Source organism: Photinus pyralis, unplaced genomic scaffold, assembly GCF_008802855.1.
Source record: "Photinus pyralis isolate 1611_PpyrPB1 unplaced genomic scaffold, Ppyr1.3 Ppyr1.4_LG7, whole genome shotgun sequence".
Lineage (NCBI taxonomy): Eukaryota > Metazoa > Arthropoda > Insecta > Coleoptera > Lampyridae > Photinus > Photinus pyralis.
Genome location: NW_022170738.1, coordinates 38,454,157 through 38,474,610, shown reverse-complemented (window position 1 = coordinate 38,474,610; position 20,454 = coordinate 38,454,157). Strand labels below are relative to the sequence as shown.

At 34.5% G+C, this 20,454-nt stretch overlaps 1 protein-coding gene across 3 annotated transcripts in view; it reads right to left on the bottom strand.

Moving 5' to 3' along the window:
• The window catches only part of LOC116175485 (cGMP-specific 3',5'-cyclic phosphodiesterase), a 57,988-nt gene extending 37,552 nt beyond the window's left edge, over positions 1-20,436 (bottom strand). The window contains exon 1 of one of the 3 annotated variants that reach the window (XM_031493625.1): positions 19,587-20,436. In XM_031493625.1, the coding sequence (XP_031349485.1) occupies positions 19,587-20,165 (579 nt within the window). In that variant the 5' untranslated portion in view covers positions 20,166-20,436. The remainder of the gene's footprint in view (positions 1-19,586) is intronic. The other 2 variants (XM_031493626.1, XM_031493624.1) reach the window with 2 other exon arrangements.
• Positions 20,437-20,454: the final 18 nt, after the last annotated feature.

Below are 20,454 nucleotides of genomic sequence, written 5' to 3'. Positions count from 1 at the left end.
TTGCGGAAAGTTCGCCGAACAAACTTCCTAATAAGGGAGACCTAGCTTAATTATTTAGGGGCGCGTTTAATTTTCTGCGGTAATTTCGACTCGAGTGTTTTTAGGGGAGAGTAAACCATCAAAAGCACTACCTCTTTTAGTAAAGCAATCATTAAAAACATTAATATTCTAAAACTCGAAGCGGTGAAATATTGTACAAACTCCGGACATTTTTTTTCAGATATACCATTAGTCGAGTCAATGAAGGTTTTTCTCTGGAAATCCTCGGAAACAGCTCCGATTTGAATGGGTCTTTTTTTTAAATGCTTGTTTTTCTAAATTGTTTAAAATAAGAAACCTTTGGGAAGGGGGAAATAATTATTTGTATTGTTTAAACACCAAATTGTGAGCAACAATTGGAAGCTACTAATTATATCGGCAGTACTAAAATTTCTGAGCCAAAAATGCTTAAAGAACAAAGCTCACTTGTAGTATCACTAAAAACAAATGAAATTGTTTGTTACTTATGCAAAGATGATCATTTTGTTGTTCAATGCTCCCAGTTTTTAAACATAGCTCCCTGTGAGCGATTTCAAGCTATGACAAGGCTTCAAAGGTGTACTAATTGTTTAATTTGAAATCAAGTTAGCACCTCCACCTTTTCCGATTGAAATTTAATTAGTTGAATCAAAAAGTATGAATTAATATTCATTTTTTAAACAATTTATACATTAATGAAACAATTTTTTACTAAAAAAGGAAATTCTCAGAATTAATAATAAGAACTGGAACCTATAAATTAAAGACTAATTTGTACCCACAACATTAGAATTTGTACCCGCTTGGTTCCGCCGGAAAACCGAATCTAAGGTGGGGGTATTAACTAGAAATCAAGGTAGCACCCCACTTTTTCCGATTGAAATTTTATTAGTCGCATCAAAAACTATGAATTAAAGACTAATTTGTACTCAAATTAGGCTTTCATTGATTCAACAATTTATACAAATGATTTAAACAATTTTTTTCGTTCGATTTGTCTAATTTTACTGGGCTATTAGCTTTGTGTTCAATCGAGCCCAAATTACCCCTAAATAAAAGTTCTTATAATATGTATTTACTCATTTAGTGGCGCTCAAAAATTGGAATTACTTGTAAATGAAATAGCTCGTAATTCCAGTACAAAATTTAATTTGAAACAAGTAATTCCAATCAGGAGGGAGGGGGCTGGATCCAAGTAGACTCGGTCACCCCGTAATAAATTTTAGATGCCCAGTGATTTAGAGGACCTCTAAAATATTCTGCTTGATTGAATAGCTCCTAAGTAACTTATTATTCTTAAATTCACAATAGTGAAGGGGGCTAGGTCCAGCGGGGTCGTTCCAACCACCCTTTGAGTGTACCCTCCGACATTCTGCGCTTGCGAAATGAGGAATTATAACGATAAGGGGTTGAGCAGGAGGACTGTGATTGGTAGAAATTAATTCCTTCCGTTGAGACCTTTCGGTAGAGTACCATGAAAGAGAAAAGCAATTCCTAACCCCTCCCCCCTCCTGGCAGGTCAGGCACTCATCTCAAAAAGAATGGTATTTGAGAAACATGCTGGTTGTGTACGTCATCCCATGATTTTCTATGGGAGTCAGAAATATTGGAGACCATCGGCCAGGTAGAAAATTAGGGTTTGCCCGTTACTATCAGTGACACCAGCTAAAGTGTACAAAAATATGTATCAAAACCACGGTAGAAACATTGCTGAATGGCTCGACAATAAGCCAGGATCTTGTGAAAGTTGAAAAATAACATGGAGGTGTTATTTTTTATGGATAATGTCTAAGTTTTAATAGACAACGATGAATCTTTCATTTAAAAAATTTTTTAAACGATAATTTGGGCCAATGTAACCCCAAAAACGACGCTACCTTGGCACCCACTTTTTTATTATTTTTTTTCAATAACGGATTGTTGTAAAAAGAGCATTTGTTGGTAGATATGGCCTGTATTGCTACCCATGATTTTTTCAATTCGATTCGATTAAAAATACCTCAAAACCTGCACAAAGTAGGCCCTACATCTGTTTAAAATTCCAAAAGAATTCGGGAGGCACATCTCTATTTTCTTTAATATAATCCTTATTCCATCTTTTCTCGTTTTTGGCGATCGCGCTTTTTTAATCCAAAAATAAAAAGAATGTAATAAGTCAGAGATAATGATGAGAATGGGAACGTAAAATTTAACGGTATTGGGCTACTGGGTTTTACCAGATCCTGGGAAAACGCAAAAACACCTATGCCTAAGATGGGAAATCCAGAAGTTCAATACTTTCAGGTATTAGGAATCCCTAAAATTCGATATAAGTTACTCCAAAATCGACGCGATTAATTTAGAACAAAAATTATTGGAAAATTCTAAATCACCTCATGCTTCAAATAAAACAAATTTGCGACATGTGTGACTAACATCGCCTGACTACAATAACCTGCTCTTATCTACAAAACGATGCGCGCAATGCCTAAATTGTACAGTTAGTTACCTGCAGTTTATCGTCGCGTTGGCAGGTTTTTAACTTTCGTCTTGTGATTTAGTGGTTGCTGTGCCTTTTTTTGGTATTTTAAATACGTGGGGTAAGTTATTTAGAAGTTTTTTGAAAATGCTGAGATGCTAGCCTCAAAATATCAGGGAAACATTAAAGTTTCCCTTTCATGAGTAAACGTTTCTTGTTTTCCATTCAAAAAATGGCAGTTTTGGAAAGATCGCGTCCAAAATAAGCGTAAAGCCTGCTTCATTACTTTAACTAGACCAGGTCCAAACGGCTATCCCGACTTGGGGGACAAGCATATTTACTGATTGAATCATCTTGTTTATTCTAAAAGCGGTCGCATTAACTAAAATTTCTGAAGTAATGAGTGGAACTACTTCTTACATCCCTAACATCAGGTTCAGAAAAACGCTTCATACCGTGACAACGTATTTTTTAAATAAATTTGCAGAATTCTGAACAATTTTGAGTATAGTCCAATTATTATTTGTCATTGGATTCATTTCCGCTTCTATAAATGTAGAATGTCCACGACCAGCTGTGTTCAATCGAAATAGATTGCGGACGACTTTTGCTTGCCCGGCACCCCGATATTTTAAATCAAATGTCCTGGATTAACCTTCGTGGCTTTATGCTAAGGTTGAATTACATTTTGTGTATGTCGCCATATGTTTAGATTACGAAAACGTAGAAAGACCATAATCAATGCTTTTTAAGTTCTGATTTGTAACTTCTGAAGTCGGAAGTTGAGTTTTCCTTTAATGTATTTTGAATTGGGTATGAAAATACGACGAAATTGGTATTACACGTGGGTGAAATTGTAAAGAATAATTAGTGGAAATTTCCCCAAACTTCTTAAATAAACATTCACTATGAGCGAAGGAGTCATCGACACATCTATTTGAAAGTAAAAAACTTCTTACTTAAATCTAACAATTGTTTCCATAAGTTGTTCTTTATAGGTTTTTTATGTCCTTCACTTTTTACCACCAAAATGTCCTCTTTCGACATTGACCCTTTAACAAAATTGTAACTCGAATTGATTTGTGCATTTTCTATGCAGTCAAATTACATTTTCTTCAGTCCCTCTCGGTCTATTGCGGCATTAAACACTGTAAGGCGATTACGGCACTATAAGAGACGAAGAAATGTGCATGACCGAGCTTTATCGTAAAAATTGTCCCTCTAAAACCGAGATTTTCTAAAATTCACTTTTAGCTTTTGAAAATATTCCCTTGTGTGTAATTTACCTATACTTTATATAAGTCGACCTGTGTGGCGAAGTGGCGTGGAAGCGCGAGTGTGGTAGGTACTAAAACGATAGCTAAATACATACATAAATAAAATATCAGGTGAATTGATTATGAAGCAAAACAATGAAATATCAATGTTTAGTAAAAGTTCTGTAAGAGCCAAACACTCTTATTGATTTAACTCGACCACAATTTGAACCCATATCATTTTATTCATAGAAACCAACGTTCTTAGTATTGCAGTTGTGGAATCTGTAATCGATTTTTTGTCCTAAACGGCCGTAGCGAACACGCAAATATAGAAATCCGGATGTCAGAGAAATACAGAAAAACAAGAAAAAATAATAGCAGGTCATTATCACATTTTTACGCATATTCCATTAGGTGTAATCTAAACTCGAAGCACCTCCAACGACTATGACTAGGGAACTAGGGGGAAATTTTGTACAGCAAACATTCATTTAGTGTGGATATCCACTAGATCCTTGGGCATATTCATTAACCATCCACGGGATAACTGACATTGTTTGAAAGTCGACCGACAAAGTTGTGACTAAAAAAACTCATTAGACATTTTTGAAAAATCTTTGAAAATAAATGAGATCAAGTATCACCGAAAAACTGTTTCATTGTCATTGAAATTTTTGAAAAATGACTGAAATATGAAAATGTATAATTTCGTTTTTATTTTTCCTAGCTTAAACGGTCGGAAATTGACCCCTTACTTATTTTTTTATTATGGAAAGAGATGGGATTGATTAACGACCTTTAAAGTCATCTAGGATTGTTAGAAAAGAGCCCATAACCAATGAAAAATTTGTCATCGCCATTTCGAAAGAAAAAAATCCCCCTTCTGTTTTGTCCGTCCGTCTGTTCCTCGCCTAACTCGAGAACGAAAAGAGAACGCGATGCCAAACTTTGGCCAATCGAGTTCAAGTATCAGTGCTATTGAGTATGAGCCGGATTAAAAGTCGTGTTTTGGAATGCGAGCTTGGTGTTAAAAAATTCCCCTACTAAAAATCGTATGCGATTCTTCATATCTTGATATTTTACTTTTTTACTTGTTTTTATACACGGTGTCCATTTTTTGAGTGCCACTATGGGGATCTCACTTATCTTAAGAGATAGAAAGTTGGTTAAATGGGGGCAAAGTTCCCAATTTTCGTGCTGAATAAGAATCTGAAAAGATATTTCACATATCTTCAATAGTTTTGAAGATATCTCAAAAAAACAAACATTTCTGATTTTCGTTTTTATTTTTTTTATACTAATCGTAGTAGACATTTCTAATTAACACATTATTCGGACACTTTTTAATGGATATTTCAAATATGGCATACTGTTTTTAATAACTCTCCAGATGACGGAGAAACACGTGGCAACTTTAGTTTTTCTTATGGGCGCCATTTTGAATTTTCACATTTTGAGATTACGTCTTTTTTTCTCTTTACAACCATATTTCACACATGGTGGTTCAGTATCACATTTTTCCTAAAAATACAATTATACAATTTTTAATTTTTTGAAAAGAGTGCTTTGGAAAAACAAAACGTTCTTTTGTTGTGAACAAAAGGTTGACTTATTTCATGTAGTGTCATTTAGGTTTATGCTAGTTGTATTGCGAAAATGCCTTTTTCAAATGCAGATCAAAGAGATATGATCCAAATTTACTACACTTCTCTTCTCATCGAAATGGCCACATGACTGCTGCAACATACTTACAGCGTTATCCAGAGGGGCAACAACCTAGTTTGAGGTATTTTTCTTTGCTGCATAGAAACTTGGGCGAATATGGTTCTTTTAAAAGATGTAGACAGCAATATGGTGATAGACCCAATGAATATGAGCAGGCAATTTTGCAAGCGGTTGAGATGAACATCGAATTTCTACTTCTCTGACAACTAAACGCTGCAACCAGACAGATGGATCAAACTGTCAAACTTTTGTTGACAACAAAAGAACGTTTTGTTTTTCCAAAGCACTCTTCTCAAAAAATGAAAAATTATATTTTTAGGAAAAAAATGTCAAAATCCAATATGGCGCCCATAAGAAAAACTAAAGTTGCCACGTGTTTCTCCGTCATCTTGAACGTAATTAAAAACAGGATGCCATATTTGAAGTCTCCATTAAAAAGTGTCCGAATAATGTGCTAATTAGAAATGTCGACTACGATTAGTTTATCATAAACAAATTAAAAACGAAAATCAGAAATTTTCGTTTTTTTGTCATATCTTCAAAAGTATTGAAGATATTTCAAATTTATTTTCAGATTCTTATTCAGCACGGAAATTTGCAACTTTGCCCCCATTTAACCAACTTTCTATCTCTTAAGATAAGTGAGATCCCCATAGTGGCACTCGAAAAATGGACACCGTGTATATATCAACTGAGAAGCCAAGCAAGAACTTCAGTTGAATAAATTTCAACATTTGGAGCTCTGAACTTTTGCTTTTTGCTTCCCGAGATGCAGCTCTTCAAAATTTGGCAATTTCTTCTAAAATTCTTAATCACGTTTGAGGCTAAATTGTGGTCAAATGAGTTGCAGCACTACGACAAGAATTCATAGAAAATTTAATTTGAGAATGATCGTAGTCCCAGTCATAATTGTCCTCTTTTCTGGAATAGGTTTTGAAATGGTAGGACCTACAACTAATTTAACCACAATTCATGTCAAAATATAAAGCTTAAACTAATAATTTATAATTTTTTTGAAAAATTGTCATTCGCATATGGAAGCTGAATAGAAAATCACAAATCAGAGCTGATTGAATATCTTGACAAACGTAATAGACGGTTTCTTTAAGGATGCCCATGGGTTTTGAGTAGGTATCCAAACATGACAGTTTTTCGGCTACCACCCCGCTTCCACACGTTTTTCATATTGGCAAATGTGGTGTCTTATTCTTATTTTTTCGAGATAACTAACTGATATGTCAAAACAAGGGCCATGTCCCCAAAACTACCAAAAGTTGCGTTTTTTCTCTATTTCTTTCTCAGAAACCATTACACGTACGTGGAAGAGTGTAATTAACGGCTTTACATAGGTTTTTTAAAATTTCAAAAAATAATTTCTGCTGCAATTTTTAGCACGACTATGTAAAGTCACCTTATTCCGACGCATAGAACACACGATATTTTACTATAATGTGCAATAAACTAAAAATGCGCTATATACAAAAACAAAGTATATACAGGGTGTTCAACATTTTCAACATTCAGAGGATTTGCATGGGCAACCTTGTTACTAAGGAAGACAGAAATTACGTGGAATAAGCAGTTTTTCAGTCTTGTGTGCTTACTGAAATTTTGTTAAGAAAACAAACTTAAAAAACTGAAAAGTGCCACCATAATTATTATAAATGTAATGAAACAAAGTTTACTGTAAACATTTTTGCACGTCAATCTAAAAATGATTTCAGAATAAAATTCAAAAGGCAGCTACTGGTACGAATATTAACTTTCTTTTTTAAATGGTTGCCATATTGAATTTTTACATGATCAAGTAAGGTCTTTTATTCGATTTTCAACGATGTAAGGTATATTTTTTTTCATTCTGAACAAAGGGACTGAACTGATTGTTTAATTAGTTTAATAATTAATTATCCTTTATTCGATAATCGGTTCTCATTTATTGCTTTATCGATCTAAACATTCTCTACTGAGACATTTTTTTTATTAATTGGTGGAATATTGAATTTTTATGTGCCTAAAATTTGTTTTATTTTATAGCGCTGAAAGAACGACTCGAATAATTAATTATTAAGTTATCCCAAAAATTAACTTCATTAAGAATAAATCAGTTGTACCTATTTTGGTCAATTATAATGACACTACTTGATCTGACTGCACAACTAATTTTAATCAAAAAATTTTAATTTAAAAAATCCGCTTCGTTTTTCTCACTCTGTGACAATTTGTATACATTGGAGCGAATTTTTCGTTACACGAAAGATACATCCAACCAAACACTACGTACAATACCAAAGTCAGACCCAATTCCAAACTTACGCACCCCCAAATAAATGCGTTTCAGATATAGGTAAAAGAAAGATAGGGAATTGAATTAAAACATATCACGAAACCTAAAAAGGAACGTGTTAACAAATCCTACGAAAATATTTGCCTCCAAGGGATGCAGCAATTCCCTAGTGGTTACGTAAAAACGCTTAGATAAATAATTTAAACAATTTTAGCGCGATGACTCTGGAATTTTCAAATTCAGATATCTTTCGGAAAAATCAAAGACTGTCATTTCAACGACAAAAGCAAAAGTGGTATTTTCTCAATCCAAATGGTACCAAGTATCCCAAACACAGTAAGAGCGCATTCAGTCAGTCACCCAAACCAATATTACATTCGGGACGGGACGTTACAAAAGACACACCTAGAAAGTTAAGTATACCAATTACATAGGTCCCCTTTTTCTTGGTCGCTGGCAAAAATTAACGAAGGAACTTGGAGACGAAGTTTCCCAATTAAATATTTCAGATCCGCTGTTTAATGGTAAATGCTTGCTTTGATTCCTTCATCTGCCACCCAGTTTTTTTAGCATAATTATTTTTCAATAACACTTATATAGAGTGCGCCATAAGTCCCAAAACGGTCGAATATCTCTGTTACTTATGAGGAGATTTTTATCATTTGAAATAATATTTATTTTTCATAACCCACACAATTTTGTTGCATGTTTTTATTATTAAATACCCTATAAAAACCACGTTCAAAAATACTAGCAACGATATCTTTATTTTTTAATGTAAAAACATAAATGTTTTAAGTAATGTCACATTGGCACTGAAAAGCCACGAAATTAGAAGATGGCTTGAATTAATGACCGAACGACTTTTTAATGGAAAGCACGAATTACTGGGCGGTTAAATTAATGATGCTTTGTTAATTAATAATCTATTATATCTTTGGAAGCATTTCGAAAGGTGAAAACTTTGCCCCATTCGTGTCTTCTACTTTTATACTGCTAAACGCTATCGGCTAATAAAGGGCAATAGGGAAATATGCTTTGTCTGTCGTTTTCTTTTACTGGTCTTGTCGTCATAAACCGTATATTTCGATGTGTAATTAATGTTCATGTTCGGCTTTGAATTAGTATTGTTTGATCACGATCGCTTTGATGCAATTTACACGACCTTTCTGTTAATTAATCGTTTCATTACAGACGGACGCCATTTGGACCGAGGGCCGTTTCACCGACGTATTACCTACTAATTGGTAAGTGCTCTTTTCGTATAATTTTTGCGGCAAAGCTTGCGAGGAGATCAAAAATCTATGATTTCCAATTATAATGCGAGATCTTTACGTCTCAATTAATTTTTATGTGCGCCCAATTGTTACAAGAGTTTTACGTGGTTCGCGTGCGTTTTTATAAGGGCGTCTTAACTATCGAAATTGAATTTACTTAGTTTCCGTAGTTATTTAGTAAAGAATCCCAATCCTGTGACGCCTTATTTATTTCAGACTTATCAAGCTTATAGGTAAAATCACGAGAGTTCTGCTTTATTTGAACTTCTTAGTTGATATTAGATCAATATAGCAATTTATCTGGCGCAGAATGATCCCGCCCAATAATAAGAGTCGTATAGGGTTGCAAAACGTTTCTTCTCCATTTCACCCTACTTATCCTATTTCCCTTTTTTTCCTGAAAAAAAAATCCCTAGCAACTCTCAATTACATGCGTAACATGTGAACGTGAGGGACTATTCCATTGAAAATTAACTGGCGAAAGTTTGTTTAAGAAACTTCCTAATAAAGGGGAGGGAGGCTGGCTAAATTATTTATTAGCGCATTTAATTTTCTGCGTGAATTTCGACCCAAGTGTATTTTTTTTTATTTTTATTTTTTTTTAGTATCTCTCTCAACTGAGCTGTTTACGCAAAGCTTTTCAATTTTGAAGAGATTGTTTACTGCCAGTCTTTAAAGATATATAGAAGTTGTCTTAATTTGTACATATATTTTTTGGTTTCGGCGCGATTTCGGATTTTTTTACGAATCTTACATCGTTATAATATTCAATAAATCGAAATACAATTTAACACAAATGATTTTAGAAAAATGTCCTTGCTAACTATAACCATTGTTTAAATACTTACTTAAACAATGCTATAACATAAATTACTGGCTACATTTCCACACTGAATTGCAAGAGGAATCCTTTCAAATAAATGTTGTTTGTATTTCAATTCACCGGTTTCGGAAATAAAGTCGATGGCTTCTTTGCGCCAAGTTTTCTGAATTTGAAATTAGATGATTTGTAGAACAAGAATCTTCTTTATGACGCACCGAGAGGTATGAGTTTTCAAACTATTAATATTCTTAAAGTATTTATCAGGGTTTTAGGATTAAAAAATTGTAATTTCTTCATAATCAGATTTTTGCTCGATTTCAGAGGTTCATCTCTGAAAGGGTCAGAAATCGATTTTTAACAAATCTTTGATAAATTTTAAAATTAAAAACTAATAGTTCGAAGGTTTCAAAAGCTCAAGCGTCGATCTTAAGTTTGTAAATTTTTTTAGTGTTTTCTTGGCTACGTGATTCCGTATTGGTTACGAATTTCAAAATTCACTTACATTTTTAACACACGAAAAGCAAAAAATAATTTATAAATTATAAGTTTAATTTTTGTGGAAAATTCCAATCAAATGATACGTTGCCATTAATCATTGAATTTACAGGGCAAACTTCTACCAAATTCGATTAAAAAACAAAACCATTTGGGTATTAAGACGAGTAAGTTGACATTTTCTCTGAGAAATTATATTATTATATATCTTTATTCACGACCAAGTAAATATTTTAGACATTAATTTCAATGACATATTTTACTTTAAATTAAAATAAAATTACCATAAATTGGTTACATATTTTATGGTAAATACGTTAAAAATGTGGTACTAGTCTGTATGCTGTTGGTGGAAGTAACAATCGTCTTCTGTACGTATTTTAATTTCTATGGCGCATCGTGTTCTTAATGGGCCCCGGAAGTCTCGATTGGTTTTATCTACTCCAACTCACTACATAAACAAAATTGTGAAAAAAATTAGTGAGCAGTTTCTCCTTTGTGTTGTACTAAATTAAAAAAGCGCTCCAAAGCCACTTATAAAGCCTAATTCTTAAAAAAAATTTTCGGTAATTAAATCTTGCGGGTGATATATAAGCATTAAAGGTTGACATTCGAAAAAACTCCATTCAGAGGACAACAGCTTCTTTACATATCTGTAAAAGAAAAAGGTGAATACGGAAAAGTTCCAATATACAGCTCCGTTAGTTAATTTTGCCATTGTTGATGTACATTACCTATAAGGACGTTGTGTTTACGAGGTGTAATGATATTTATTTTCATTATGTCAAATTAAGGGTTGTATATCTTTCACAAAAATCGTAAAAATTCGAAATTGGTTGACGTTAAAAGATTATTAAAGAAAATTTGGTTTTGAGCGTCCTTAAAAATGTCCATCTTAGGGCAGTTTAAGGCTGTTGGTATCGCATGTATTTTAGTGAACTCATTAACTTCGGAATCGTTAAAAAAATTCGTTTCGCAATTAAAATTGTGGTTAATTTCACTTAAAAAATTCCCAGTGAGCGAGGTCAGTGCGGTGTGAATAGATAGAAGGTGTTCTTATGTACAAATTTTTCCCTTATGTTGTATTAGACTGGAATTTAAATTAAGGTTAGCTCACAAAGACTGTGGTCACAAAGTTGATCTAATTATTTTGAAATTCCTAGTGGAAATTACAAATAAGCGACTTTTTTTTGTTAACATATCCAAAACTTTACGGTAATTTTACTTAATGTTACTCTAAATGGTTATTTATTATACAAGACGGTAAAAGGATGTTTTAACCATGGAGTGAATTAACGTTCACGACATAGTTTGTTTCCCTTTATCGCCGTGTATAATACAGAACTTTATATTATAACAGAAGCCATAGAAATCGTTAAAAAACTTCTAAACATTCTGTAAGTATTTAATTTAGACGTCCAAAATATCAAGCCTAGGTTCTCCCGTCGTTTCCATGGAAACAATATTGTATTCTATTCCGAACTTCATTTTATATCGTGCTCCGCGTCCTTTTTTTCAATTACAATGGCAGCTGTGATTGGAATGCACAAGGATTTGTTTCACTTGATCTAACCTTGGTGTTAAGTGATCACTTTATCTACTCTACAGCCTACTCATTCGAACCTGTTAAAATAATAATAATAAAATCGTAGTATATTGTAATATAAGGAGTTAAAGTAATACTTTTCAACCCCCTAAACGACTGAACCGATTTAAACCAAACTTAGTAGGTATACCTATTCTTAGACATAAAAGAAGGGCTAAAAAGCTATTGGGTAGAATTGCGCCTGTGTAGGTGTGCGGGTGGTATCTGTACTGGTCATAGCACATTTTTTGGGAGTATTTTTGCAATCTTCTTCGGATCTTTTTAGAATATTTTATTTAACTTTTGTTGAATGTTGTAAGGATCCCCTTAACATTTTCTTTAGGATCTTCTGAGAGTGTTCTAAGAATTTTAACAAGGGCCTTTTAGTAGTAGGATCCAAATCTGATTTAAATCCTGCAAACGGTTTTATTGTTTTAGTGGCTTTATTTGTTGCAGAATATGCCTATCCTAGGTTTTCCCCCCGGCGGAGTTGTGCTTAAGTAGTGGGGTGTAAAAATGTATCTACAAAAAGGGTGTTTTTCACTGTTATATCTTGGTAAAACACTCACAATATCGAAATCATAGTCCTAGTCCTTTCCATAAATAGTCACCTTAGATTTGAATCCTTGTATAGTCATTAAACTTAATTTTTGCGAACAAACTTGACTTTGTCTAAGGTTTGATTAACCAGGGAGAGCATTACCAAATTGCTAATTAAGTGCTTTATTCAGAGCCCTACCTTAAAAAACAAAGAAAATGAAAAGTGAACTAACTAATAATTAGATGCTAATTAGGTGCGAATTTTGTGCCCTATTCCGTAATTAATTGCTCCTTTGTTTAAAAATTATGACTGCCTGATCTGGCAGGTTCATATGAACTCAGCAGGTGCTAATTAGGTGTCGTTTTTCAAATTCTGTGCTCTTCCTTTTTTTATTTCTACTTCTACTATTAAATTACTTACGCACTGTGTTTAGAACAATATGTCTTCGGAATTCGACAATAGGGCACTTAATTAGCACCTAAGTATGGAATATGTTTGATTGTATTCTGCTGACCTTGCTCTGCTAGGTTCATGGACGTGGATAATTTTTTGATTCTTCTAGGGACATATGTCAGAATATGATGATAAAGCTCTTGAATACTAGGTAGTTTCTTGTTTATTTCTATCCATGAATTTAGATTATTTTTTACTGAAGAAATTAGTTTTTTTCTCGGTGGTAATTTTAAAACAGCAAAGAACCGTGAAGAAGAAAAGTTTATACCATGTCTTCAACACATCTGTTAAACAACATTGATAGCTTTTTTGAGACAAGCATACGAGCAGCTTTCGGCACTCTTTTTAAAACCGGAACGTTTGATTTTAAATCTGTTAATAATTTATCCAAAGTGAAATCCATTGGCAAGTAAAAAGAATTTCCGTCATAAACTGATTGATTGTAGGATTGTAGGGTGTATTTTATTGAGGCAAATTTTAATAACAATTTTCATCTTGAAATCTCCGTGGAATTTTCTGGGAATCATCTCCGAGTATCTTTTTAGAATTTGCAAAGAACTTCCAGATTCTATAAACCTCTTAATGTTTCGAGAATGTTCTTAGAAGCTTCACAGAATTTTCTTAGAGCCCTCTTTGAATCATCATACATTAAATATTATGTTAAAATTTCCAAAATTTAAATTTGAATTCATTATTTTGATGTTGTGCTTTTATGCTTATATTTAAAGAACCCTTCTCTACCCCCCTGTAGGAGCGCACCATTGTGGAGCAAAAATTGAAAAAGAAAGTCAATTTTGTAACCCTTGCAGGAGTAAAATACGCTCATATATTCGTTATGGCTGACTGTCTGTCCGGCTGGCTGACTGTTCGGCTGAGATCTTAGCAATTATAATAGCTAGAGGCTTCTCATTTTCACTAAAAGCTTTCTGTTATGGTGTAGATGTGCAGGCTCAAGTCTATTGTGAGTTAGAGATCGATAATTTTAAACTTTGCTAATAAAATACTGATCTGCATTACCGAAAATGCGCTTTCATCATTCATATGCTGATTTTTACAATACATAGTTACAACTCCCTCAAAAAACATTTTGAATTAACCCCATTACAATTAATAATCACAGGACAGTCCATGAATAATGAATTAGCCTGTTTTAAACGCAGCAAAAGTTACCAATTAGCAAATATGACTTTACTTTTGCGTGTTATTTTTACATTTTCGATACCTGTTGTCGCTATTTATTTTGATATAATAAACGGGGTTGTGTAGATGAAACGAGCAAGGGTGGATACGCGGTTTGATCACCATCTTCATAATACGTGTAATACGTTATTTGTATTATAAGAGATGCTTTCGTAAAGACGACTGGAAACAATACCCTTCAGAAGACCTTCTGCTCTCATAACAATTGCGCGATAGCAGTAGGTGCGTTAAATAACAAAGGACTTTAACGTTATACAGCTACGTAATACAATAGAATTGTGTTCTACTCTTTAGTAAATCAAACGTCAAATGCTTTTATTAATATTTGTATTTCAGTTTCGTCTTGGAACTGCTGAAAGGGATCTGCCAACTTTCTTCTACCACATCCTCCGCGCTTTCAGACGCAATTTATTTGAAACTTCAGATTTTGATAGAAAGCCGAGGTCAAAGGGTGATAATTTTAATTGACCGAAATTGAGAGAGAAAAAAACGTAAATTGGATAGCTTTAATATAATTTCTGCCAATTTGCATAGTTGTTTGATTAACACGCAAAAAAGGGGGTAGATGTATGGGATTTAATGCTCGCGGGAGAACTGGGGTGGAAATAAATCTAGTAGCAATAAATTTTACTTTTCTGCGTATTGAAGGTAACGTTTTGCCCATTAGTTATAATTAATGTTAATTTCCTAATTAATTACCATTATCTTCAATTATCACCTTCCCTCTGCTTACAGTTCCGAATCGTTTTCTCAGAGAATATTTACCGACCCGTTATTCATCTTGATTATTTACGTAACCCGAACACAATGCGGCACTGCAGTTCTGTGCTTTATTGGACGTATATAGGAAACGAGAGCCGCATCGACTTCTGTCGCAAAATCGAACAAAAACGTTCTATATAAAAATTACAAATTGCAAGCTTAATGGCGTGTAATTTAATTAAATTGGCCGTAAGAATAAAAACGAGGACACTTCAAGTGAAAAATGGAATGTAACTTTTCAATTTCAAATGTGGCACTGACGATCACTCAGCCGTAAAAAATTGCAGAAAGCTTGCTAAAGAAACACGATGAAAAGTGTTTGATGTTTCTTTGACTCTTTAAGGCAAAGAAAACTATCGGGATACTTTCGCTTATAAATGAATTTTTCATAAAAGTATACGTATAAATTTTCATTCGATACATATTAAAGGCACTTGCCATGTCGAACTGACATTACGAATCGCCTAAAGAGTTACGTAATTTGAATATTACGCAACCGCTTGTGAAATAGGTATTTAAGCAACTAGAATTTTGTTAAGAGGGGATGATTTCCTAAAAGCTAATGGCTATTTTGATCGTAATGCGTCCGTTCATTCTGAAAATGTGTTCGATCCTTGACGTTTTCTTAACCCTTTTGAGCTGACACTCTCACACAAATTTTCCGTGCTCAACCGATCTTCTCTACTTCCAAAAAATTTGTGTGCTGTTTCTGTTTTGTACATTTTAAATTAAAGGTTTAAATCTTAAATCTTCGATATTAGTCTATTGTAAGGGTTGCTTCACAATCTAATGCGCCCTTTACAACCTTTAACATGTTAACATAATTAAATAATAAATTTCATGGTCCATTGTTATACATTTTGACCATTTTTGAACTTCTTTCGAACTAAATTTTATGATGTAACTTCGTTGACCTCTATTTCAATTTTTAAACAATTTTGCAACTTTAAACTTCACGTTCATTGTAACGTTAGCCTGATGATGGCATTGTTTTTTGCCGAAACTAGTAGCGTTGTACGCTGTAAACACCTTTAATTTAAATTGTACAACAATTAGATATTTTCATGGGGAATGATTGTGTTTTGGATTGCATTAACGTTTAACCCCATTTTGTGAATAAACTCAATATCAATATGGACCTCAACAATTATCCTTAACACCTTTCTTCCTATTGGAGATATAAAAAAATATTCAACATTTTGTCACTACAAATGGAGACCAATGGGAACGAGCTTCCCCTCTCCTCCCCCACTTAAGAATTTGCAGTAGTGCACTCATGCACTGGTTTGAATTCAAATCAAAATTCAATGATCTTTACAAAATGTACCGTGTGTCCTGTTTTGATTGAGACTGCAGTGTAGGTCGGTTATTTTTAAAGATAGAGGATTGCGGTTTTCGTGACCCTGTGGCACTTTTTTGTGAAACTTTCAGTACCCCAAACCGAATCAATCTATCTACGTTTGTTTCAGAGATACAGGTTGAAAACTAAATGTTTTGGGATGTTATCATATCTTAATACCCCCATGTAAGATCGGAAAAAGATAAAAACTACCTGTTTTAGATACTTTTCGTAGAATGCATTGGCGCAGTCAAAAAAAATTTTGGACCACCGTTTCCGAGATTCATATTTTTCAAAATTTCGAAATGGCATGCTTCTACCGATTTTTATTGAGTGGTGTTAGTTACTATGGATACAATAAACAAAACAAAATATCCATGTGTCGGTTACTATTTAAAAACCGTAAAAAATGAGGCCCTTATTTTTGATTAATGGGTAAAATTTAAGAAAAGATGTATATCTTAAATATAACAAAGTTGATGTTAACACATCCAGGGTGTTGTATTTAAATGAGTCAAATCTCAGAAACGTGGTCCAGAAATGTGTTTGGCTACGCCACTGAATTCTACGTAAAAATATCTAAAAGAAGCGGTTTTAGCTTTCCAAAAAGTCAAATGTTTCGTTTTCACCCTGTACCTCGAAAACAAACGTACCTAGATTAATGGTGTAAAGCACGTGCAAATGCCACTTAAAATTTTGATATGGGGATACTTTTAGCTGGAAAAGGTGTTGACAATTTTTGATATCTTTAATAATAAAGGAAGGTCTAAGTCTTTAAATTGCCACATTGGACCATTTTTAAGTCACTTATTTGTAGTGTGCCCAATTGGTAAGAAGACGTACAATAAACACTTTTTACCCAACCATCCAGCAACGTTACTTTTTCTGTTTGTGAGAGTATCGTAATCTACTACAGATTTAAAAATATTTAGCTCATGTAATTTTATCATTTGTCACCTAACCCACGAAAATTCATCCAAGCATTTTCTCGCTGTTTTGAGAAGCTTCTTTCAGTTTACAAAGCCTGTTCAAAAAATACGTAGACTGACGTCATACAACAAATTTTACTTTTTTTCTGCTTCATGTATAGGACCCCTTCAAAGTACTCCCCTTTCCGCCGCACACAGTCTACGCATTTTTTGAACAGGTCTCTTTTTTTGAAACCGGATGGTGACTTTAACAACACACCATAGGACTTTCAATAGTAATTTTTTCATTTCTAATTATTGGCTTCCTTTAAGAGTTGCTATTGTAATTCATTCAATTTCGTTAAGATGTAGGGACATCTGGTCGTTTGCGATAAGAAGTTTGGTTATCGGATGAGATTTAATTAGAGTGCGTGATTTTATCGCTGTTAGAAAAATAAAGTTGATGCAGATGTCACTGTGTGCGCATTAGTTCGACGTAAGTTGGGGGACGCGCGACGCGAAGCAGACGTTCATAAAGTCTAATTATGATTGGGGGTGTTTTTGAAAGGTCTTGAGAAAGGATCGTAGAAGTTGCGTTTCTTTAAATACTGGAATCAAAAATAAAAATTCTCGCTGGCTCGCGACGGTTAGAACGCGTGAACATTTCTTTGCGCTATTTTTTTTATCAGACTGTCTGCCCGATTTGATTAATTGAAGATGTAGTTTGTCATTATTATTATAATTTTGTCCAGAATCAACTAACTAAAGTTGTGTAAGAAATCTGTTTTATGGAAAAAGTCTGCCAAGTTGAAAAAGCAAGCAGTTGGGGCCTAAGGTTCTCTTGTTATTAAAGTTAAACCAGCCACCGTCAATTCGTCATTTTGTTGATCAAGTTGATGTTGTTTGTCAATTAATTAATTGTGCGTTTATTCGAATCCTTTGTGCGACCCGGATAAAGTTTTCATGCCAGGTTTTTCTTCTCGTGTCCAAGAATTGTGTTAGGTGTGTAGATAATTCTCTGGAAGACTACTAAGTCTCCAAAATCCTTAGTTTAAGTCAATATTGGAATTTTCCTTTGTAGCAGATGCCGAAAGTGTACGAGAAGAAATTATAAAAATTCAATTTCAATTTTGATTTGTTTGAGGTAGTTGGACAGGTGTTTTGTAGGCGGTGTAGTTGACCGCATACGCATCAAGCGTAATAATAATATATTTAATGTCCAACAGAAAAAACAATTTCCAATTACAGGACAACAAATTAATATGTATAGAGTACACAATAATATAAACAACTGAAAAGAAAATCTAAACTTATGAGAAAAATACAGTGTGAACAGTAGGCAAAACGCATTGAAAAACAAGAAATAAAAATAATTAAATTAAGAGATATATCAAAACATGAAATGCATCTAAAGGGTAAACAAAATTAAGTAACTAACACTAATATAACTAAACATTTCGAGTAATGTGGAATGAATCGTAATCCATCCCATCCCTATTTTACCAACTGTGCCTTTAAGGCAACTTTGAGACAAAACCTAATAGAATCGGCCAATGTGTTACCTTACCTTAACTACGCCAAGGATTATACAAACAAGTAGTGTTCGGGCAACAAACTGCACCCTCGGAATGAAAACACACACTAGTCCCTTGGTATATAATATGCTATTATTACACGGTCTGTACTTTTTTTGCATATTTATGGCTGAATCATCCATCATTGCTAACTTCAGGTTAAATGTACAAATCCATTGCTAAAAGCTATCGTTTTCTTCGTGCGGGCAAGATGGCACTTTTTCATTTTAACGTTTCAATCCCTGATTCTACCCCCTTTTGCACACTGCTAGGAAATCAGCAAAAATGCAATATATTTGGTTATGGTTCTTCTTCTTCTTTTTGAGGAAGAAAATAAAATATATAAATAGAAGGTTACAGCAGCCTGGCACAAATCTAGTATAATCTGGCCCATCTTTTTGGGTAATGCATAGGTGGACATTTGGACAAGTCTCCATGCAGTGTCGCGCATGACTGTTTCAGGCACTTGTCACAAATAGGCAGAGTAATTAAAGTCACCCTTCTCCGTTTAACAACCGTAAATTTTTCAAAATGTCATATTTTCGATGTGCTAAACTGATATCGAGGAAGCTAAACTTCCTTATTCGCCAAAAAGTTTGTGGCAGAAGTAACTTCTTTATGACTAAAGTTAGAATGTAGGTTAAAGTTGGCCAACATTCGTTTATGACCAACGTAATTTTCACGAGACCTCGAACGATTCTGTCGGCAATTACGAAAACTACGGTCCGTTTGACAGATACTACGGGCAACGGAAATTATGGGATGAGCACGAATCACGTGACAGCGAGGTATACGAATCAGTGCTTGCTATGAATAGGAAAAGTAAGTTTTCATAAGGGAAAAGGTAGAGAACGTGCGTGCATTATTTAAAAGGCATTTACATACATTATACGCGTCCTTAATATTGATGAGGGTCTTTGTTTGGGCAACCGTTCCCGCGATGCCAACCCCAAACGGAATGCGGTACTCTTCGGAACGGAGTTGGTTGATGGCTTCCTCGTAGGTGGTGTCATGCCGCACGTCGAAAAGTTTCGCGTCAAGGTACCGATCGTTTGTTGGGCCTTTAGCCAAAAATAAGGATCCGCGATCGGCGTTGGTGAGTAAGCAAACGTTAACAAAGATTTTATGGCACAAGACGTCAATGTCAAGCTCATTGGCAACATCACGGATGAGTTCCATAAAAATCTCGCTATCGTCCAGGGAATCAAGGTTGCGCCTTGGACGGACATGTTGGGGCTGGTGATCGCTCTTCGCCGGTGAAGCGGCCAACCAAAGTTGGAAAAGATCCGACGTTATCGAGGTTCTTCTTGTAGACGATACGTTTGGTGTTACCGCCTGCTGGACGCGCTGTAAGAGCTCAGCGGAGGCATGCTCTCGAAGCCATGTTTCCAATAAATCCTGATTTTCTTCCAACCAGGACCCCGCCGATTCTAATTCGTCCACGGCGGTCGGTGGTGGCGTCATTGCACCACATGTCCTTAGCCACCGAAAGACGCGTGGTCACGAGGATGGTTTCCACGTGAACTACACGAGACACCGTTTCATACCGACTAGCACATGCACAGCCCGGACAGAGATGCGTGCTTGTATTGATCTTCTATACGAGTTGCGCATCCTGGTGCACGACGCTTGGGGTAACAACCCTCATTACGTAATTCCTTGTTAACTTCCCAACACTTCGCCTCGTAGAGTTCTTGTTCAAAATGCAAATTAATTTACACATGCAACTTAAACGAACCCCAAATTAGAAATC